Source organism: Felis catus, chromosome B2, assembly GCF_018350175.1.
Source record: "Felis catus isolate Fca126 chromosome B2, F.catus_Fca126_mat1.0, whole genome shotgun sequence".
Classification (NCBI taxonomy): Eukaryota; Metazoa; Chordata; class Mammalia; order Carnivora; family Felidae; genus Felis; species Felis catus.
The window spans coordinates 150,008,729-150,032,017 of record NC_058372.1 but is presented as its reverse complement, the minus strand read 5'-3'; the positions used below and the strand labels follow the sequence as shown (position 1 = coordinate 150,032,017).

General features: G+C 53.4%; 1 protein-coding gene across 19 annotated transcripts in view; it reads right to left on the bottom strand.

The window, feature by feature from the left end:
- Positions 1-1,338: 1,338 nt before the first annotated feature.
- AFDN (afadin, adherens junction formation factor) overlaps positions 1,339-23,289 on the bottom strand; it is a 143,089-nt gene continuing 121,138 nt past the window's right edge. For 7 of the 19 annotated variants that reach the window (XM_045058364.1, XM_023254578.2, XM_023254580.2 and 4 more), the window contains 7 exons: positions 23,050-23,235; positions 19,359-20,330; positions 17,267-17,302; positions 10,584-10,697; positions 7,454-7,766; positions 4,131-4,215; positions 1,339-3,349 (listed from right to left, as the gene is read on the bottom strand). In XM_045058364.1, the coding sequence (XP_044914299.1) occupies positions 3,196-3,349; positions 4,131-4,215; positions 7,454-7,766; positions 10,584-10,697; positions 17,267-17,302; positions 19,359-20,330; positions 23,050-23,235 (1,860 nt within the window). In that variant the 3' untranslated portion in view covers positions 1,339-3,195. The remainder of the gene's footprint in view (positions 3,350-4,130; positions 4,216-7,453; positions 7,767-10,583; positions 10,698-17,266; positions 17,303-19,358; positions 20,331-23,049; positions 23,236-23,289) is intronic. The other 12 variants (XM_045058365.1, XM_045058368.1, XM_023254590.2 and 9 more) reach the window with 7 other exon arrangements.

Below are 23,289 nucleotides of genomic sequence, written 5' to 3'. Positions count from 1 at the left end.
CTTTCTCCACATGCGACCAAGCCACCCTTGGAGGCCTGCAGGAAAGGGGCATGAAGACCGCAAATCTTTCTGTGTTTCAGACCTACCTCCTGCCACCCCCCGGCCCCAGTGCCCCATCTCCCACCTGCTATCTGCCTGCAGCAACCTCTCTGCCCCGGGATCCTCCCGCGGGGACCAGTCCTCTCTCTCAAGAGGGCGAGTCCTCTTCTCCAAAGGTCCTCCACCACGAGCTAGACCGGGTCCTTCCGTCAAGGCCTCTAAGCGCCCGGTTCACCTTCTGTGGACAATTTGTGAACCGTGTCTGTCTTCCTGCAGCTGCTTTGGGATACTTGGAACCAGCGTCACAGTGACTGACACAGGGCAGGCACTCACGGATTGTATTTGTTCAATAAACTGTGTAAGACGTTGGTTTTTAAATCCTGCTTTGGAGTTGAACGTACATCTGCTGGGGCGCCGTGACTTAGAATGAACTGCACGAATACTGTACTGAGACCCGTCGCTTGGCGCCTGTTTCCCGTGAGGGCCCCTTCTGCAGCGGAAGTGGGGCCCTGAGACTTTGCTGTGGCTCCGCGTTTCCCTAGAGGTCCAAGTAGAAGTCTTTCGAATCCGTTTCCCAAGCAACGGAGCAGAGGAATCCCGTTCCCACGGCCCCCTAGAACCCCGTGCGGTGCAGACAGTCTGCAGGTTAGAAGCGTTCCTTTCGCGAGCAGCACTCAGCGCACGTGGGCAGTCCTGGAGACCAACGGAGTTTCCGTCCTCTCAAACCTCAGAGCACCGTTTTGGGCACGAAAATACACCACAGGCAGACACTAGCACTCTAATACGTAGATAGGCAGACTGTCCTAAAAAGATCCACACCGTTTCTGCCGAAAGCCCTTCCTGAAGTCCTGGCACGCCCCCTCAGCCCACCTGCCCCAGGGACACAGAGGCAGGGGCTCTGGGGCCACAGGGGGAGAGGGATGGTGCAGCAGAGCCGGGCTTGGGTGCTTTGGCGACCGTGCACCCTCCCGGAGCCACCCCAGGCGGGTCCTCGCCACCGGTCCGCACAATTCACTAAGCACCTGGTGTGCAGAGTCCCTGTGACCGCTGGTCTGGGTCTGGGTCTGCCCACGAGCCGGGTGAAAGCCACGGGGGGGGGGGGGGGGGAACCGATGTCGGGGCGGCCCGCAGTCTCCGTTAGAGTCTGCGCGCTCAGGAAAAGAGCATCCCCCACATGCCGGACTCCCCATCTGACACAGAAATGATGCTTGCCGACTGTTTAATGAGTAGGACACACAGGTAGGAGGCAGAGGCTGAGATGACAAATATAATCTTTGCCAGCACGATTACAGCAACAGATCCGCTCAAATACATACAAAGTTTATTAAAAATAGATTGCAAATGAGCTACAGTAGAAATGGGAAGTACAGCAGTTCTGGTGTTTCCACAGTGACGCACAGTCATGACCTCGTCACCCACGGGCGGCCAGACCCACCCGTTTCCAGGTTTACAACCACACACACACACATACGCGCGCACACACACACACACGCCCCCGCATGTAAGTATTTACACGTATGTGCGTGTACTTAGGCGTGTTTGTTCTTTCTACAGATTAACGGAACGGTGACTCCGCTGCGTCTGCTTCATGACAGCAAGTGTGGATTTTGTCCCCGTGAGGCGGCCAGTGTTGTCGAGCTCTCCGGGAGGGGCCCGCTTCTCCTAGAGCTCTAAAGCAAGCGCATCCTTCATAAACACGTAGACCAGGTTACTCTCTTAAACGAGGGCAGCGGTGACAGCACGCTTCCAGATAAGAACCCTGATAGACGTGAAAAATATTTACACTCGCGTTTCAATGATTTATCATACAGCGCCTATTAAAGTGATCTCTAAGGCTAAAAAGGCTCTCCTCCCTCTTCTGTTTGAAAGTGTGCACGTTTTTCGAACATACGCATTTTGTAAGAACAATCTGGTGCAGAAAAATCCTCAGGATCCCACAGCAGGGCCTTGTCAAATAGAAGCTTTGCTCATAATCCCCACGTAATTTACCATTTTCACATCACACAGTAGAAACCAGAGTGAGATCCGTGTCTGTATCGGCCACATGTTCACAGCTAAAGAAAGGACACTGGTCACAGTAACTCATCAAATGAAAGTTCAGTAACTATCAGATGTGAAAAAAAATACTTTCAACTGCCTCACAAGTCACTCTTACAGTATTTAAATCGCAGATGCCATGTCATTGGCCCTTCTTTCCCAGACAGGACATGGATGTCACTCTTTCTTCTCTGCATTTAAAATTTCTGAGCAATAGTTGTGCTCAAAGGTCACTACTGACCCCTGCCCCCCCATCCCTCTCCAATATCTGTGTTTCTACCCACATCGACACTGCCCAGCTAAACAGATGCTCTTTTACAGATTCCCCTGAATATTTGAAATATTAACTTCCTAACGTCATTGCCATCTTCAAAATCACCAATGATTTATTAGCCTAACAATAATCTGACGTTTATAAAAATAAAATATCCTAAGCTTAAATCCTCAAAATTTTCTTCTTGGAGAAGTTTTTAAAATCAACTATTTAGAACGTACTGGGAGGGCTGTCCCCGTATGGAAGGAGGGGGGCAGGGTCTCCGATGGGCATCGCCTCCCTCCCAGGAGGTGGGGGTCCGAGCCGCATCCTGACTGCACGGACAAGACTAGCGAGCCCGGCCGGGCGTTGAGCTCTGGACTCAACGCGCCGGGCGTGTCCTCCGTGCCCACCCTCCTCCGGGACATCTGCAGTTACTACGGAATAGTGCAAACAAGGTCTGGGGGTTCAGGCCACTCCCCGTCCCATCCCTACAGTCCAGTCTGTGACACGGGACGGACGTGGCCTCTCGGCACCCCCTGGGGACAGCGGGGGAGACACCCCACTGCCCTCGCCTGCGCTGCACGCTCCCCCTTTCCAGCTTGGACTCTAGAAAAAGCAACAAAAAAACGTATCTTCGGGTGAGTCAGATAATTAAGAAATTAAACAGTGTTTACATCGTATAAATGATAATCTCCTGGTAAAACAAAAGGGCTTCTTGGACTGGGACCACCTCTAAATCCCACCCATCTTCCAAACAGCCCTTCTGTGACTCGGAAATGCCGCCGCCTCCTTCTCTCCCCCGACCATCCTCCAAAGCCGCACCGGGAGGACGCTGGGCTGAGCACGGGTGCCATTTCCTGGTGTCACTTTGTGTTCAGTTCGTTTTCCAGTTCTGTTAATTTACGAGAGGCTTTCACTTTATTGGACACATCTTGACCTTGTGAGAACAGCCGCTGGCGCTCTTTGAATGTCAAGTTCTCAGGGGCTCCGGAATTTCCAGGTAAATCTGCATCATGGCTGCGTCAGAGGGAAACGTAAGACATCACTGGTCAAGATGGAAATAACTTGTCAACAATTAGGTAACTTTACATAGCGGGCAATTCAGTTCAATCTTTCCTGAGGGAGACTCATTCTTTGTGAAACCAGCCAAGACCCTTCCTATAAATACAATCACTGGGGTTGTATTCAGACCTGTGTAAAAAAAGGGGCAGAATGGCCTCCTGCCTAAAATACGAACTTTCTCCCGACACATCCAACTCTCAAAACACTGGTAACTTCAGTTTTAGCAGGCAGGGGGTTCTTAATACCCGACTTGATCTGAAGAGGGCAGTTTAAAAGCACATAATTTTAACGCGCCCCACATGTACCCGAGAGGCATCAGGATACCTAACTTAACACCAAGTTACAGGAAGACGCTGAAGATTTTCTCCGTCAGTTCCATTTCAGAGCTTTAAGAACTGTCTGGGCCAATTTGTTTCTACCGCCCGGGCGAGAGCGCTCGGTGGAGACACTAAGCCTATTCGTGCCTTCTGGCTTCGCGGGTGGAAGCAAACAGCAGCACATCCGCTGCTTCTGAAGGTCTAGGAAGTTCTAGACTAGGAAGTCGGGTACGTACACCAGTGTCTGAAACAGAATTCTGTGAGCAACGTGAAACGAAGCAGCCAGCAGGCTCACACACTCGTGTACAATGAGGGACGCCTGAGGTGATCAAGTCTCTAAACTTGCGATCCAGCCTCATACAAGAACGGTGTGAGGAAGGCAGCGATCCTTCCGTGAAGCTGTTCACAGCTGTCAATACCTTTTCGCCAGCCTCTCTCTCGGGTCCCGGGAGCCGTCACGGGCACCGATCGCTGCCCCGGAAGATCCCACGGAAGAGTTTGGTCCTTTTCCATAAAAGAAAAAGTCAAAGTTAAAGTACCCGCATACTTCCCCAAACCTTATCATCATCGAGATGCGGGGCCCACAGAAGAAGAGGAGGTCTTTACTGAGTGAAAGCACAAGGTTCTTCAAACGAGACGAAAGATGCCTTGGTCTGCAGCCGGCTTCGCTCAGCGGCCTGTGAAATCCATCACTGCCCTGACAGGCGGTGTGACGGCACAGGTCTTAGGTGGCAGTGCCAGAAAGTTCAAACCAGGCAAGATGCAGTCGCCATGAGCTCAGAAGATGCGCTTCAGGGGGGAGGGAGTCACACAGGACAGTCCTGACGGGGGGGGGGGGGGGGGGGGTCAGACAGTCCTGATGGGAGGAGCTTCCTTACAAAACAAAGGAGAGCGAATGTAACCTAGCCAGTAACCATGTGACTGAAGGGTCTCTTTTTTTCAGGACAGCTAATGGATTTTTTTTTCCTACATAAATGGCTGTAATTATTGACACTCTGAAAACAAATGAACCACCAAAACCCCTCGTGTTTGATATAAATGCTGCAGATACAAACTCACTCAAAATACTCCCCGAGGCAGCACCGTGTACTGAGTGAGCAAGCCTGCGGGACACTCGGCCTGGGTCCCTGGCTCTGAGCCTGGCCCAGCCACTGAGGTGACCGACAACATCAGTCCGGGAGTAGCACCGCCACCTTATCTACTCCACGGGGATGTTGTAGGTCAAGAAATGATGCAGAGAGAACTTTTAAATGCATCCCAGTATCATATTAAAAGGTGTGTTAAAATCACAATGCATTATATCAGTACTCTGTTATCACACCAGCAAAAAGAAATGTCACGTTTGAAGAACCTTTGGCTTATGGGGATACAAGCCGGAGCACAATACTCAAAATATTCAGCCAACGCTGACAGCATTGCGTGTCCGATTAAATAAACGGCAAAGTTATTACAGTATTTCAACATTAAAATCGTCCTTTTTAGACAGGTTGCACAAAAATCAATTTTTGCTTCTCCTCTGTAGGACAGGACACGCCGGTGGCTTTGGAGGGGGAGGAGCGGGCCGGCCTGCTCCGGGAGCAGCACCGTGAGACGCGTGCAGTCACGTCTCAGCACAGCACCTCTCCTGTCCCTCAGCAAGGTCCCCTGTGGTCACCGTATGCAAAGTCATCCTCCACAAAGACTCAAAAGATGAGACAGACTGTATCCGTAACCTCAGATAACCCAGAGTGGATCTTCACATTAATTATCTGCAGAACAGAATTTTTTCAATTTTAACTCTAAGTTTTGTTTTAGAAGACATATCTTTTGAGCTTTGTTTTAAGAATGACGCTTGCTTCTTCCACTGGAAAAAATTCTTCAAAATTTTCAAAGTTAATCAGAACATTACTTTCAGGAGACTATATATATGAATCCTGCACACTTCAAATAGTTCTCAAAAAGCTCCAATTAAACCACATTTTTCAATATATTGCTATGCTGGAACGGGATGTTATTTATTCCAATGCATAGCCCGATTCTGTTCCCCCCAGGGCCCAGTGGAAGAAACCAAGTCTGTGTCCTTCCCAGAGTGCTCACGACAGAAAAGTGAGCTGAGCCCAGGGCACGGCCACGTGAGGGAGAGACAGGGAGGTCACAAGCACCCTGCATGTGGTGCAGACAGCTTTGTACTTTACGAAGGAAGTCTTCAAAGAGGCACGAGCGGGCAGGTGTGGGACAGAACCTCCTATGTGGCGTTTCAGATGCGAAATAAATTAAGTGTTAGCTCGTGGGTGAAAGCCAAAGTGGTCTCGAGTGACCGCCTCGCCACAACACTGCGTCACCGAACCTCATCTGTTCGTGTCGGGACACAAAATATCTAAAATTCAGTGTGTAATGTGCAAGGAGACTGATGGCATCTCCCTTCAAAAGTGACTATTATCCCACAAACGTCTTTGAGGTCCTACTTTCTAGATGCCGAAAACAGAAATTTTATAAAGATCTAACTTTGGCTTCTGGGCGGCCCAGCCTGAATATCATGCCGAGCCTTCCAGGGGCACCAGAGCACTGGCGCAGACAGGAGGCAAGACCCTGGCCAAGCCCACTTGTTCCGGAAGAGCCACCATTACTCCTGTTTCTGACTTTCCAACTTCTTTTGGAATCGTGAGTCCCACGTATCACACCACGAGGGTCTGGAAGCCCTCGTGCTCATGAAAAGCACTAGATCTGAGCAAGTTTAGATAGTAAGACGAAAGTCGGGTCTGCATCCTTACGATTTTCGGTTATATCTTAAATATCCCTGCAGTGCTGTCTTGGACACTGGTCACTGCAGATGCGCCTGCGGTGGCATTCCGGTCCCGGCACAGACAGGACCACTGTCACACTGGGCAGTGACGACACGGGACATGTTAACTCAAGGTGGCCGTGTGCCTGTTGAGGTCTGGCTAGTGCCGTGATGGCAGAGAATGTCACAGAGCGGGAAGGAGAAACCAGTTAGAGGGAGGAGTGATTTCACAAGGACTGGGTTCCCTGCCCCTGGCGCGAGGCAGCTCGCGTGACAGCAGGGCCATCCGCGCAGCGTGGCACTGACTAGGCCACCAGACTACCACGGAAAGCAGGAGCCATCGTTATGACCCAGCTCGGTAGGGGAACTACTGGGGCAGGTAACTCAGAACAGAGAAGTGTTACTCATGTTAAAGAACGAATCTTAGTGTGCGTGTGACTGTGACACTACGGCTGAGAGGATCTTATCTTTAGACACCAAAAAGTGTGGAAGAAAGTACTTGTTCAAGTAAGTGTAAGAGTTATCAGAATAGGCAGAGAATGAAGGCTGAAACAGTACTTGGTGACCAGGGAGAAGGACTGGGACCCTACAGGCCACAGCCGTGCAGGGCGGACACACCCGGAGGCAGAGACTAGTGAGCAAGCGAGATCAAGAGGCCGGAGCGAGTGCTGATTGGGGCGGCCCCCACCACAGGGGCCGCGCAGTCCCCACTCCAATCACGAAGGAAGACACAGGGGGCTTGATTGGTGACCCCATGACCCCACGCTTTACCTCTACCTTTCGAGTGGCGGGGGTGGTGGGAGCCCGGTGGCTTTGGAGGGGGAGGAGGGGGCCGGCCTGCTCCGGGAGCAGCACCGTGGGCAGCGGCCGAGGGGGGCTGCAGGGAGCCGGAGAGAAAGAGGCCGTCGGAGGCCGGGCGCGGCCGGCGGGGGGGTGGCCGTGGCGCAGGGGCGGCGGGAGGAAGGCGGCCCCGGGACTTGCCGGTGTGGGAGAGCTTGTCCTGACCTGCCAGACTGCAGTCCTCCTCCTCCTCCTCCTCGTGGTACGCAACGAGCCTGGCGGTGTACAGGGAGTCTGGGGACAGGGCCGGGGCCTGCAGGGAGGAGGCGGTCCGCTGAGGTGGGGGAGGAGGAGCAGCCGCCGGGGAGGACGGGGCCGGGAGCTCGTAGCCCCGCGGCAGCGGCGGTCTGCCCAGGCCCGGCTCCTCCGGCTCCAGCAGCCTGCGCTCGGCCTCCGCGTGCTGTCTGCGCCTCTCGGCTTCCAGGCGGCTGTAATAACCTTCTTCCTGTCGCCTCTGCGGGCGGAACACACAAAAGCGCAAAGGTCAGAGTCAGGAGGGGGCCTTCCCAGGGTGCAAAAGGACGCGTCACCCTCTGACCCCCTCTGCACACTCTTGCGAATCCAGGGGATAGGAGAGTTTCGACAGAACGTTCTAGGACAGGACAGGCAGATCCATCAGGAAGCATGGACACACTCAGGCTACTGTGGAATTATCTGACGTGAAACCGCTCCAAAGCATGGACGGACGGACGCTCAGGCACCTTCAAGCTCCAGCTTCCAATCCTACACCACTGTCCCCATTCAGTTATCCCTCCAGGCCTCTCTCTAATTCTCGGCTGCTCCTGTCTCTCTCCTTCTGTTCTTGTAGGATGTTAACTTACCTCTTCACTGCTGGGTTTAAAGACAAAACCAAACCAAAAACAGGCTCTAGCTGGCTTTCTACAGCCGGCGCCCTCAAGAACAGCCGCCTTGCACGCGCGCTGTCTCACCGAGCCCCAGGGTCCAGAGAGCAGCCCTTCCTCTACCAGAAGGAAGATGAAGTCACCTGGTTTATTTCCAGTTATTCAGAGAAGTGAACAGAAACCATAAAACATTACTCATTTTCCCAGGGCGACAATCTAACAGATAGAGGTATGCTTTCCGCAGTTCTTAATTTACAGTTCAAACCTTAAACTCCCTGGCAGACAGAAAATGAGAGAGCCAGGCATTAAGAGCAACAGCAACACGATATTCAAATATATTTTGACACATACTGTACATTTTTTTCTGACATACATCTGCACAAACTACAGTTGACAGCGTTAAAATTATTTTAACATTAAAAAAGGTCACAGCACAGTTGGGTTAAAGATTGACAGGTTCCAGAACACATGGAAAAGTGGATGGAAGAGAGGGATGTGAGGTCAAACTGGAAGCTCTGCATCCGCCTAGATGCCGTGCAGGCTGCAGAGCGCAGCCAACGGGTTTGAAGTCCACTCAACCCAAAACACACAACTAATCTCAGGGACCTTGCTGGCATTCGGGTACAGGCTTCTGGTCCCCGCCGGGAGGTGTGTGCTTATGTCTGCGGTCTGCTCCCCGCCCCCCAGCCCTCCCGGCCCCACACACGGTGACCACAGCACTCACGCTTCCCCTTTCGTGGTCAGGTGCCAGCCAGCCTCGTCTTGGCATTGGACCCAATTTCTCACTTTATCTTCTTACTCTGTGTTGAGACATCTTTTACCTTGTTTTCTAACATAAAATAAGGGTCTGCTTATTAGGCTGGGGAATTAAATCCAGAATGAGCCCTGTGGCCTTTAGTGTGACATGAACGACAGCCACCTGACGACATTTTAGGAGGAGACCAAAGTATCCCTTTAGTTACACTAACAGCAGATACAGTGACGTGACCGGACAGGTGGCCCATCCGACTAACGAATGGCACGTTCTTCTGTAACAAAGCCAGCCCCTCGATTGTGGACGCTGCGGATAAAAAACAGCTCATCCAGCTTTTCAGTGACCACTCAACTCTAGAAGCAGTTACGGAGTGAGACCCAAGCGTTACACGACATAGTGGTGAGCTGTGAGGGCTCACGCTGGAAGAGGCCAGGAGCGGAGGGCCTGAGCACAGGGCGCGGGCAGGCCTCCCGCACATGGGCCCCGAGGGGGGTGCGGGCCACAACACACCCCTGCAACGACAAGTCTAGGGGCTCACGTTGCGGAGAACTGATTCTGACCGGGACTTCTCCCGACACAAGTGAAAGACACCGGGGCACCCGGCCCCACTAGCAGAGGCCGCTTCCGAGACTGCAGAAGCTATGTGGACACAGCCGCTGAAGGTCACAGGATGATGCCAAGGAACCGTGAGGGTCTAGAAGATGCAGAGACCGCTACTTTTCACACAGGTACGTGTCCTAGCCTTATCATTCTACTTTTGTCTAGATGAGTCACATCGTTTCTGCCAATCGAGCTCTTCACTAGTTACACATCCAGAAGGATCGTATCACTACACAAGGTTTCCTAAAAGCTCTCTCCTTCGGGGGAGGAGGGGGCTTCATTAATACGGCTCACCAGACTGTCAAAGGAGGAATCAGGAACGAAAACTCCCCACCGGCAGCTGTGGCGCCCACGGCCCCCGCCTTCACAGAAGGGAAGCGTCAGAGCGGACAGGCTCCCCCACCCCCGCCACGGGTGCCCCGCTCAGGGCCAGCTGCGCACACACTGCGGTCCCGGTTCTCAGGATGGACCCAATCAGTTGTCATTTTGAAATTCACGTAAAAGATTACTTTCATAAAAAGAATCCACATGTGGAACCAAAATAACAACTCGGGATATTAGATCACATTCTAGTTGAATTTTCCTCGTATCACGCTTTTTGTAAGCTATCTGACCTGCTGACCGCCAACCAGAATGGAGTAATTTCCGTAAGGAACCTACTTGAAATGCGCGGGGCGAACACACCGTCTACGTCCCTGGTGCTTCACCGCCCGAGCTCCGACCGCACAGCCGCAAAAGCACCACCCTCACCCCACCAGGAGGGGCCACGTCCAGGAAAGGGCAGGGCCCCGAGGGAGCGGACCGGCCGGAGGAGGCTCGGCCACCCCGACAGGCCTACGAGTTCAGAAGCGGGAGAGAGACAGGGCTCAGGTGGGAGGACGTGGACACCGTCCGGAGCAGAGGCGGGCGGGCCGGGCCGGGCTCCAGTCTCCGGTCCGACAACAAAGGAGGGGTCCAGGCCCCGTTGTGTCTCGCACGCGTTAGGATGCGTGCAGCGTCTGCCCCTCTGCCCCAGCCCATCCATCGGGTTCAGGCTAAGCCGGGAAGCCTCTAGCCGCCCCTACAGGACCATGACCTTGTCTTCGGCGTCTCGCTTCGTCCTCTCCTCCTCCTGCCTGGCGCGGTCCTCCGCTTCCCGCCTGCGCATGTCGTCCAGCTGCCGCTGCCGCCGCCGCTCCTCGTCCTGTAACTAACAACGCAGGGACTTTAACCTCCGCCCTGCACGCTCCAGCAGCACGAGGCGCAGAGAGCACACACTGGCACAAGCAGACACACACACACACACACACACACACACACACACGACATCAGATACAAAATACCCGGTTAGATCACTGTGGGAAGACGGCAAAACGTACACATTTCACAGCTCTACGTTTCAAAATTAAGCTGCCTAACAGCACTGTCCCCACAGTTCCACGAACTGCTCCAAGAAGGAATCTGTATACATCCACACCGTGAACAAGCAGGACTGTAGCCAGCTCACGTAAACCACACTCCCGTGACACACGGACCCTCCAGTTACGCAACTACGGGGTGCACTCGGCCATCGTCTCCCCCCCATCCTCCTTCCCTCCGGTCTGCATGCCTGTGGGCTGGGGCACACAGACCTCAGGTCCCTGGGGCGGGTCCCACGTGCCAGCACACAACCCCAGAGGGATACCGGGACCGTGGGCCAAGCCCCTGGCCCACTGACCCTTGGCCATCGGCTTTCTCCAGACCCCATCCTGGACTCCAAGAATTCCTTCTCAGCCCAGGGAGACCCCAAAGTCTTGAGCCAAAGAATCTGAGCCTGTATTCGCAAGGGACCTCACTTCACCTCTCTTCTGCTACAACCTCTCAGCCAAGCCAACTGGCCGGTCTCTGAATAATTCTCGTGTCTGGAAACCTACCGCCTGCTCCCCGAAACAGCATAGAGTCAAATTCCTCCATGTGCCACAGGTTGAGAATATCTTATCTAAAAGGATCCTTGGATTAAACATACATTTGACCAGAACAGAGGAAAACGCCCTTTTGTTACGGCCCCAGATAACGGCAACTTTGAAAGCTTGCTTCTCCAAGTATTTCCTTTCTGTTCCAGAGCTGGTCTGCGGTAGCACCCAAGAAATGTGCCTCCAGACATCAAGAGGAGTTGATTCAAAATTTTAAAAATTAGAATGCAACCCAACGCCATCTAGTTTCATTGTTAAAGCCCCTGAAGGACTCCCCTTAAGTAAAATTGCTCGTAATGTGTTTCAGTATTTACGGAATTACTGCTTACTGTAGAAACCGTTCCCAGCAAAAACAGAAACGGGGTTTGAATTGTATTTGTATTTTTTTTAAAAACAAAAACCTTAACAGTTTCACTCCTGCCTTATTTCTGTGGAATAAACACTGCAGCCGATGGGAAAGGAACAAATTAACTTGGCATCGTTAGGCTTTTTCAGGTCAGTAAACAATATTAAAACATCTTAGAAAAAAAAAAACCCGCTCCTCAAGAAGACAAATTTACTTAATTTCCCATTTAGTTCAAAGCTAGGCATAAGCCCAGGGGAGATGTTGGGATGTTGGCTGTGAGGGGCTCAGAGCAGGAGCACAGGCTATGGATTCCGAGCCCAAGAAACAAGGCAGAACTGTGAGGGCTCCCGGCCCCCCGGGGTCGCGCAGGGCCGGCCTCCACCGGGGAGCTCCCCCCACCACGGCAGGGTCCATGGCCCACAGCACCAGTGTGTCAACCAATCTACACTCATCGGTCCGAAGTGTGAGAAACGGCACCCAAATAAAAATAACCAGATAAGGGGCGCCTGGGTGGCGCAGTCGGTTAAGCGTCCGACTTCAGCCAGGTCACGATCTCGCGGTCCGTGAGTTTGAGCCCCGCGTCAGGCTCTGGGCTGATGGCTCAGGGCCTGGAGCCTGCTTCCGATTCTGTGTCTCCCTCTCTCTCTGCCCCTCCCCCGTTCAGGCTCTGTCTCTCTCTGTCCCAAAGATAAATAAACGTTGAAAAAAAAAAATTAAAAAACAAACAAAAAAAAACAAAACCCAGATAAACTAGCAGCTGGTATTAAATACGCTACATGGAAGGGCGTAAAAGCACGTTAGCGTCCCGCACAGACTCCCTCGTCGTGCTTTACCTGCCAGACGCAATTAAAAACAGGTCTGAGCAAGGACAACAGAACACGCTAAAATGGCCCGCTGGGTCCTCCCCGCTGAGTTCTCCAGAAGCACCATTTTCAGAAACGGGCACAACTGCCATTCTCCTAATTACAGGTACAGAATGCTACCTAGCCAATCTACAGCAGGCACCTTCTCTTCAAAACCTTCATTCTTCTACATCTGGATGGGGTCGGCGAGGAACCTTCTCCGGTGTTAAGGTCCCCAGCTCCTCTTTTTACTGTTACCGACGAACCCATCCGTGCTGTCGCGACAAAGGCAGCTTCTGCCCACTGCCTGGCAAGCTGCTTCACGTCTTTTCACTTCCAAAACAAGGCTTTTCATTCTTCATACAGATGCTGCTTTGCCCGACCCTCCTCCCCCAAAAACGTTAATGACAGGAATGATAACCTAGCCTCTAAACTTACTCCAAATTAGCTCAAAATGGTACGCTGTGCTGCGTGGTCTACTTGCGTTCAGTGCCAGGTAAAGGGCGTTTCAACCTAAGCCACACATTTAACACAGGCTGAGCTGCAAGGACAGACTGTGTTAACCTGGGGTGAGATGAAGAGGACACGGGCTCAGTGTTTTACACGCAGAGAACGAAGGGTGGGCTGCTATGGAAGCCACCTGCAGGAAGCTACGTTCGGGGGAACAGGCCTAGACAGAAGCAGCCGCAGTTCTTACAGCAGCCATCAGCCTGAACCACAGCCACTCTTAGCCGAGAACTAAGGCGGGGTCTCAGAAGCCACTGTCACCAGCCTGGCTGGTCTCGCTACGCTGGCGGTCCTCCCCTCATCTTCAGATTAAAAAAAGATAAGTTACATTGTGATCCGTGTGTTTATAACTTTATGCCACAGAAGACACTAACTCGTGTTTTTAATGTACAGTAAAAACTCCATTAAGGGAGACGATCTTGTTGCGATATCTGAATACAAATCAGGGCCAAGGTGTCCTTTCGCTTTTGGGATCCTCGCTGGAAACACGACCGGAAGCCTGTCAGGGTCACCCTTAAGGCAACAGGCAAGCGTCATCTGCCTATGTTCCCATCCATTAACAATACCCTAAAAAATGTTAATGCCCCGCAGTGAAGGACCCCCACGTGCAGGCCGTTTACTGCTACCGGGCTCAGGCACCCGACTCGGGTTCAGCCCACGAGCCCCATGCGGGAGAGGAAGTCCGCTTTGTGTTTCTTCATGGGGAAAGCCATCCCCACGACCCCGGGCACTTGGTGTGCAAGTCTCTTCCTTGGGCACAGCCCATGCCCCTGCCCGTTCAATGTAAGGACAGTGACAATTTTATCAGCAGCTGTAACGCGTGCGGCTTGGCTGCTGAAACGCTCTGGCTTTGCAGGGACAGGTGAGCCTGCGTGGGGCTGCATGGCTGCACGCGGCCCACCACGTACATCGGGAGCTCTCACAGCAACTATCTCATCTTGCAACCACACGAGTCTGTGTTCTACTCCAACATGCCAACAAGCTGGCTTTCATTCGAGCATATTTTCCCCTCCTACTTCCTGGAGTCAAACTGACCCTCCCTGAAGGCAGGCTTGGACACCACCCTCGGAGCCAGACCCCGCTGGCAAGGCGGGGGACTCTGGGGGAGCGGGCAGGGTCTCTCTGCAGGTGCAGCTCTCAGCTGGGTTCCTACTGACTCTTGCTTGAGGTTTTTATGATCTTGCTTTCGGTTCAGCCCCTCGTATGCCAATTCCTCCAGTCCCACACGAAGACCAGTCAGGAAAACGGCCTACGAGGGCGGACCTGGCCTGGGCCTTCCCATGAGGTCAGCAGTAGAGATGCTGAAATCGGTGACAGCGTCACTCGGCTGGTACCACTCCAAGGGGAGGGAGTCTTCCCCTTGAGCTGTCAGGTCCTCAGAGCCAGGAGACGAACCACTAAGACGGTAACAGGACAAAGCCTGAGACCAGGCAACTGAGAGACTGTCAGGTCACGTCAATTTCTAGTTGGAAGATAGCTCCTGGCAGGAGTTTCATGAGCAGGAGGCATTGTTGTTGTGCAGCACGATATGAAATAAATATAAACTCAGAAAATTCCGGTAAGAACCTTGACTCTCACTCTTTGCGACACTGCGTGGCTTGTCACTACTGGGCGTGCCGCCTCGTCTGCTCTGCCTCCGTCACAGGTTCCCCCGGGGGAAGTGCGTGTAATGGTCTGGCAATCTATGGCAACGGAGGCCCGGTCACACAGCCCGTCCCTCCCTGCAAACTTGAGTGGAGCCGGGTGCGGCTACGGCGGAGGCTGACATCTGCCCAACTCCACACAGCAGGTGCACGGAGGCATGGACGGAACACCAGCACTTCGTGGCCGTGGGAAGACCCAGAACGTTTCTCTAAACGACAGGGTTCTGAAGACTCCTGAGATGTGACTTTTTTTTTTTTTTTTATTAACAGCATCACCCTAGCTGCTGTGTTGAGAACAGACTGTGACACAGGGAACAAACGCAGAAGCAAGGGAGTCCCCTGCACTGAGCCAGGTGGGGACAGCAGTGGCTCAGGCCAATGTGGGTGTTGAGGTGATCAGATTCTGAGAAGTAAAAACAGTTTCTTGATGGAGAAAAAAAGAGGGTTATGGTAACTAAGGCTTTTGGACAGAGCAATTAAAAGAATCAGCCGAAATGCGGAAGGCTGAAGGTAGACAAGGAGCATGTGGGGGGGGGGGGGGGGGGCGGTTTCCGAACATGCTGAGCTTTGAAAAGTCTTGTCTGACTGCAGGCGGAAGTGTGGGCCAGGGCAAGGCCTGGGCTAGAAACGCAAACGCGGGTGTCGCTGGCTTCTCCAGCTCCCGGGGTCTGGAGGCGGGGGCGTGGGGGCCCGGGCTGGTTGGGGTGCCGACCACTACAAATCCAGAGGGAGAGCAGAGCCAGTGAGGTGGCCCCCCAAGCTCATGGAGACTGTGGGCTGCTCCCGACAGAGCACCTGCCCCGTTCATCCCAGGGTCGTACCCAGGAGACACCGTCACTCACAGCCACGCGGGGCGCTGTCCCTACACTCCGCTGGCACTTGGGCCACCCCTGTCCCGGCAAGAGGACGGGCGCCTGGCAGAGGCACCTCCCTGTAGACAAGCTGCCAATTCTGACCGAAGGACTCTACGTAAGGACACCGCTGTAAGAACGGTCATGTTTGCCGGGAAATGAGGCTAAGAAATGCTCAGAGATGTGGGGGCTGAGGTCAATAGGAGTAAAAAAAACTACCTTTTAAAGAAAGAAGAACTCTGAACTGTGTCTTCAAAACACAAATCCTCGTGTCCTTCATCCCTAAGTATTGTCTGTCACATAATCTGCACAGAAGAGTCTCGCTAGGCCTACAGAGCTGGAAAATCTCTACCAGCCAGGGCCTTGGGACAGTAGCTGGTGGGCAATGGATGCCCAGAGAGGATGTAACACGAGCATCTCAAACGAAGAATCTGCTCTAACCGGTATCTTCCGACCGCCCACCACAGGTGCACGTTGCCATACAAAGAAGTACGGAGAAAACATCCATATTTTGTCTTTGTCTCATGGGGGCGGAGGTAACGCTAAAACAAATATGCTCTTCAGTTATCGAGGTGGGAAATGCTTCTGGGAGGGGCTTCTCTGCACAGCGGTCGTGCCACCACACTGTTGAGCTAAAAACGGGGGAGGGGCTGTCATTTGATGAGGAGGCCATTGAAGTCAAACGGAGATTCAGGACGTTTGAAAAGTACTGTCGCATCCCGTCCTTGTTCGTTTAAAAAGTGACTAACAAAAAATGACCTCAAGTTATTAGGAACGTTTCAGCCGGCGCAGAACTCGTGGCCGGTGACACTGATAATGGCCCTGGAGCACCACGGACACTAAACGGTCAACTGAATCTCCCGAACGTGGATACCAAACACACTGAATCGAGGGGCACAGTTGGTTGAGTGCCGGACTTCGGCTCAGGTCACAATCTCACGGTTCGGGAGTTCGAGCCCCGCGCTGGGCTGGGCGCTGACTGTGTGGAGCCCGCTTCCGATCCTCTGTCCGCCTCCCCCCACCCCCGCAGCTTGCACTCCCCCTCACAAATAAAACATGAAACGAACAAAAACCCTGAACTGACAACAGAATGGGGTGTCAGGTATGTTTCGGCAGACGATACGGCTGGTGAAGCAAACTGAAGTCCATGCGAAATTATTAAAGAAAACGGAGCAACATTTACCAAAAAGCTCTCTTTTTCTGCCAACAGACAGATGCCAGTTATATCTTAATTGGCAAAACAACGTGAATACCAATTCGGCTGAGTTTCTAGTAGTCGGTTATTCCAAATCTATCACCAGGGTAACAAAAATGAAATAGGTTATTCGTTGCAGGTTCTTTCGTTTGCTCGCGTATTTGTGACTCTACGTAAAAATACACAGAATCAATTTCGTGACTCAAACTGAGAAAAGGTCAAAGCCATAAACAAACGGTAACACTTAAAATTAACGGAGGAAAGCAAAGAGTAACTAAATCTAAACACACGGAAAGGCATGCTTCTCGATCCCACAACTACACGCCTGTGCTAGGACGTCCCAAGGAGCTGCGTCTACTAGGAACACAAACCACCACCACTAACAGAAAAAAAGAAAATCAAGACAGGAAAAAAGTACCAAAGGGAAAGAAATGAGAACATACCAAATCTAGAACAGAGATTGCTGGCAGACCAGTCTGCTGCAGTAACAGAGAAGGAAACAAAAAGAAAGATGAAGTGTGAAAAAAAGTCAAGTTTAGACCGTATTCCACCCCGCGTGCTCGCTGCTCCCGCGCGTCTCCTGCGTTGGAGGACGGCCCGGGGAGCACAGCGAAAACTATGCGTGGACTTCTGGCACCCACAAACAGGAAGATGTCCACACAGCATTAAATACTTGGGTTTCGTTATTATGATCCACGGAAGGGACTCTAAAATTCCTCTGAGCTGGTACTTGGGGACTAAGATATTCACCTTAAATTTGATTAATGATGAACACGGAGACACTTTTCACTAAAATTGTAAGAAACTTTCCAAATGTCATAGTTCACGCTATGAGGCTTTGAAATGGTCGCTGTGAACTATTTGGAAAACCTGACAGACCTTTAATAAAAATTCACAGCTAAGAATAATTAGAGAAATACCACAATGCAGTTGCTAACTTTTCACTACGGGGCGGGGGAGGGGGGGGTGGGGGTGGGGGATACAGTTATAACAATAAATGTTAACAATGTCTACCTATTTACCATACACGTTGGCTTTTGGTTCAGTATGAACTGCCGTAAACATCGCTGTTTTCTTGTGTCCTAGGGACGGGAGAGTTGGGCCAGGGGCACACGCCCTGCCTCTAGTGGCAGTGGCCGAGGACAGGGAGGGGACCCTGCACGGAGCACTCAGCCAACCGTGGACACGGTGGACACCAGGGTCCTGACCCCAGGGTCAGCGCTGTGCTGAGAATTCTTATGCTACAAGTGATGCATCGTTAACCGGATGCGCTTTGAAATAAAGTAGCACTGAGGGTAAATACAGTTGTTTTTCAGGAGTTTATTACTGGTGACTTAACATTTGGGTGTTCGTTCAGCTGGATGTTGGGTAAAGTCCCACATCCCCTTTGCTGACAAGAAGCGTGTAATAAGAAGTGTGCGAAACGTTTCAGGACAAAACTCACGAGGCAAACCTGAAAAGGGGTCAGAGTCGGCTGTATGGACTGGTCACTATCTAAGGTCACTCTGTGTCCTGATGTGGAAACATTCAAACAGCTGATGTAACAGTTACTTGTTTAGATGTCTGGCAGACAGCATTAAGTAAAAGTGGCAATTAGAAACAAAATCCAGAGGAAGTGGTCTCGGCCGTCTCTTCCCAGAAAGCTGCCCTGTGTGAAACCTCCTACCATGTGGTCCACAGCACCGTCTGCAGATTAATACCAGCAAATGCGTCTCCGTTCTGATAGGGTAATGGAGTCTTCAATCTGGCATTTTAACAATCTAGCGCACGAAACTAACACGACCTTTCCTTCCTTTGTTTGATGCGAAAAGCACAAATTACTTTCGTCGTATGGAGAAATTAAATTAAAACCCTAAGTTCTCGGTGTCTATACTCCCGCTGAAACAGAACGGTTTAGTTTCCTAAGTACCTGCTTCACCGCGTACAGCCAGTGCGCGGAGTGTCCTGCTGGCGAGGCTACGAGAACCGCAACTCTGGGACTCTCAACAGTCCCCTCCGCCACCCACCGTCCAGTGCCGACCGTCACGACCTGGGCTGGGCAGGTGTCCTGCCCCCGTTCGTGAAGGGTGCCCTGGCCCACGGTTCTCACCGTTTGCGCCGCGGCCAAGGCGGCTTCCGTCGTGCAACAGCAGAGCGGTGCCGTGAAGACCGTGTGCGGCCCACAAAGCCTAAGATGTTTGACTATCTGGCCGTTTAAGAAAAAATCCTGCCGACCCCTGGGGAGGCCTTTAACTGGCTCCGAACAAAGCGGTTACGAGCTTGTTTTCTCAACTGAAGCGCTAACGAGAAGGACAAATGGGAGTCTGCCGACTTGAACAGCAAAGTTCCACTTGGATGGCAGTGAGCCCTTTGCAGAGAACACGCCTCCCAGCCCGGCTCGTCGTGCGGGACCGCCAGCGAGCGGGAGACGGAGCGACAGGCTACAGGCCACAGGCCAGGGGCCCCCCTCAACCCTCCAGGGCCCCGGGCCGGGAGCGCCACGCGCTCGGGGCAGGTAGCACAGAAACGCGCGCCCACAGCACTTTTCCCCTTTACCCTTGCTCTCCGCTCAGCCTCGAGGCGCTGCATGATCAGCATGGTGTCCACGTCGTCGTCCTCCTCCTCCTCGTCGTCCTCGTCCTTCTGCTTGGACTCCTGCAGTCTCTTCTGGAACTGCCACTCCAGCATGAGCTTGCGCAGGCGGTCGCTGTCCTCGGCGCTGCGCTCGGGCTTGCTCTGGAGCTCCCGGATCTCCCTGCTCAGCATGTCCACGATGTGCATTTGCTGCTGCTTCTCCAGCTTCTCCCTGGCGTCCCGCTTCCAGGGGTCGGGGGACAGGCTGTCCCCCGAGGACAGCTCCTCTTTGCTGACCGTGATGTACTGCAAGTCTCGGCGCTCGATGGTGCGTGGCTGCTGCTGGGGCTGCAGCTCCCGGATGACCGTGTCCTGGGGCCTCTGGAGCGTGGAAGGTTTTTCCGGCTTCGTGTGCGCGACGGTCACTGGGGAGAACGCGGCCGGGTTCAGGGCCTGGGAGCGCATCTGGCCCAGCTTCCGCTCCTGCTCCCGGCGCTTCCTGTCCCGCTCCTCCTCCAGGCGGGCCTTCTCCTTCTCGTACCAGCGCTGCTGCTCCTCCCGTTTCCTCCGCTCCGCCGCCGCCTGGCCGCTGGGAGGGGGCGGGAGGGGCAGGTCCACGGGGATCCCGTCGAAGTCTCCGGCGTAGTGCGCGGGGGGCGGCGGGGGTGGCGGGGGCAGGTCTGTCTGCGCGGGCGGGGGGGCCGCCGGCAGGGGCTGCGCGGAGGCTGGCGTCTTCCAGCGCCCGGGGCCGCTCTTGGTCAGCGTGGAGGCGGGGGTGCCCGACTTGGAGCAGGGGTCCAGGTGCTCCTGGCTGGACGTGCTGGAGCCCACCGAGGAGCTCGGCTGGATCCACACGTCACTGTCGGACTTGCGATCCAGCACCGCCTCCAGCCGATGCCGCTCGAGTTGGTAAGCTTTATCCTCCCGAAGTTCCTCCTGGGAGCGGGTGACGCGCTAGAGGAAGAACACAGAAAACCGTTATCTTTCGGCCACTTGGAAAAAATTATTAAAAACTCACAAATATTGTACCTTGAGGGAGAAAACACTTTAGGGCAATTGTTTAGCGAGTGGCACACAGAGGCGGAGACCGCCCAGGTCTCTGGCGGTGCGGGGTGCACGATGCGGGGGTCAGCGCTTCTCCAGTTACGAAAAGGGAAGGGCCGTACTTCCTTCTCTGCATCGCTGTGAAAAGGAGGCGGCGCAGCGCACAGAAACGCAGGTGCTTTACGGACGGCGCCCTTCCCCCCTCTTGTACGGCCGCGTGCACACATCTCCGCTGTGGTCTCCCACGCGACGGACTTCGCGAGGAGGAATGTGTTCAGTCTAACTACGCGAAGAGCAGCAAAATTTACTTCTCCGTCGTAAAGTTCGAAGTGAGAGTAGTAGTTCTCAAATCTTTACTATCTGAGCCATGGTCCCAGGGCTGACGGGCTGACAGAGCTGTGCACGGGCCAGGACAAGCCATGCATCCGAGCCTGTCTGTTCCAGTCTTAGAAAGCAAAGTGCAGAACACAGTGCCATCGGTCACTGAACATGAACATGTATGCGTGTGTGTCAGAGATGAAACGAATACACTGTTTCAAAGGGCTAAGAGGCTCATGTCTGAAAAATGGCATGTCTAAAAGTAGTTTAAAGTGACAGAAATGACTCACTAGGATGTCAAACATTTTTTCCTGTTCTGTTAATCTGTAGAAATTGAAGATGTAAATCTGGAAGGTAAACTGTTTCCCTTTCCTTAAAAAATAAGCCAAGAAAAAAATGAAATATCACTTGCAAACACAGTAGCCTGATAGAGAAATGTAACATTTACTGCCAATATTTTGCTATAGCTTTACTACAGACACAGAAAGTTTCTTGATCGCTGGACAGTCTACAGGGCACAAAAAGGTAGCTGACCCTCGAACAAGGCAGGGGACAGGGGCACTGAACCCTGGGTAGTCAAAAATCCACATACGACTTTTGACTCCCCCAGAAACTGAACTACTAATAGCCTACCGCCGACTGGAAGCCTTTCCCGTGACATAAACAGTCGATCAGCACACAGTCTGTTTCCTTATGTACTTACTGTATTCTTACAATAAACCACAGAAAAGACAAAAACCACAAGGATGAGAAAAGACAGAGCACCATACTGAGAAAATGTGCGTAAAAGTGGACACGAACAGTCCAGACCCACATCATTTAAGAGTCCACCGTAGCATGAAATGCCCTACGTGTAGAACAGATCCTCTGAAAGCATAAACTTGTGGAGTTCAAGCCTCCTCCGCGGCACTGCGGGACCCGGCTCCCGGTCCTCCCGGCTCAGGCCTCCGCTCTCCTCGAGGACATCGTTCTAGCTCCCGGTGCACCCCTGGCAAGTCCTACTCTTATGCTTGGTCATTTCATGATCCAAGTAAGCGACCCTCCCACACACGGACGTCCCGGTTCCCTGGCCTCCTCTTCTAGGTGCCCGTTACCCACGTGTGGGGCAGAAGCGGACGTGCACCACGAACATGAATGTGGAGGCTTACTAAAAGCTATTCCCGTAAGACAGGAGACACGTGTGGATTCTCTCGACATATGGGAAGCGGGTCTTCCCTGGGGAGGGAGCAAGGCACATGAGCATTCACTGTGGAAGGGAAATCTGGAGAAATCCTCTCTCGCAGCCTGCTCCGGCCCGCTGGTCGAGCCGGCGGGGGGTGTCCGATACTCTCGAAGAGACTGGGCTTCTCGGGTAACGGGACAGGACGGAGCCGTGGAACTCAGGACACGAGGCTCTTCCTCGCTGTCCGTGCTGCCTCCCGTGACTGTGACTGTGACCCCTCTTCTGCTCTCCCACCCTCCTCGGCTCAGCCCCGTCCCACCCTCAGCCCCCAGTCTCTAGAGCAGCACAGCCGGAACGCGCTACCCGGGCCCGGTGTCGTCACACATCCCAGACCGTACCTATTTTTAAGCATACATCTGACTTCTCCCAGGCTCCCACGGTGCAAAGTTGTCTTTCTAAACACAAGACACATCTGATGACGTTCCCCAGCTCCACCGCCCTGACGGCCCCTTCTCTACTAGCTTGGACAGAACCTGAACCCTTCGTCTTCCCGTCGCTTGAGCCCTTCCGCGTGGTTCCAGGCTGCAAAGGCCTGTGACGCGCCCCACCCCCGGCTCCCGCTCAAGCAGCCCACCCGGGCCTCCTCCCCTGTCCGAGACGCTCTTCCCTCAGAGAGCGGTAACGGACCGCGGGAGCCCAGGCGCCAGTCGCTTGGCGGGGACCCACGTCCCTAGCAGGACCTACTACCCCGTGTTTACTTCCTCTGCCTCGCTTCCCCATCGCATCGTTAGGGCCACGGGTAGGGACCCCGGTTACGCCCGCGTCCCAGCGCTTGGGACGGCTTCTGGTGTGAGTAAGAGAAAACACACACCGCTCGTTTCGCAGCCCTGGAGCCCGTGATCCCACCTCGCAAACTGTCATTAGGGTGCACTGTTACTAACACTTTGCGAATCGAACTTCCAGAGAACAAAGAACTCCTTTTCACATTTAGTATTCCCTCCCATCCCCTCTTCCTCAGTTACCCGGGAGACCACGTAGGACAGCACCGTCCTACAGAGCACGTCGGCTGTAGCTCAGAAATCATTCAGACTCCACCCTGCCGAACCAATTCTCTTTGAGGGCGCGGATGTCCGTGGCCTCCTCTCTGACCTGCATCGCGGGGCCGGACTGATGACCATCTGTGTGCACGTGCGGCTTCTCCTCGTAATTGGGCCACTGGTTCTGAGGGGGAGCCACGCGGTCCTGGGACCTGGAGGCCGGGAAGGTGAAGTACTCCCTGGTGTACGTCTGGGTGGGGATGGGGTAGGCCTCAGGTCGAGGCGGAGGGGTCTGCTCCTGTAAAACGTGAAGAAGAAAGCGGGCTTTTGGCAATTTGTACACGGACTCATT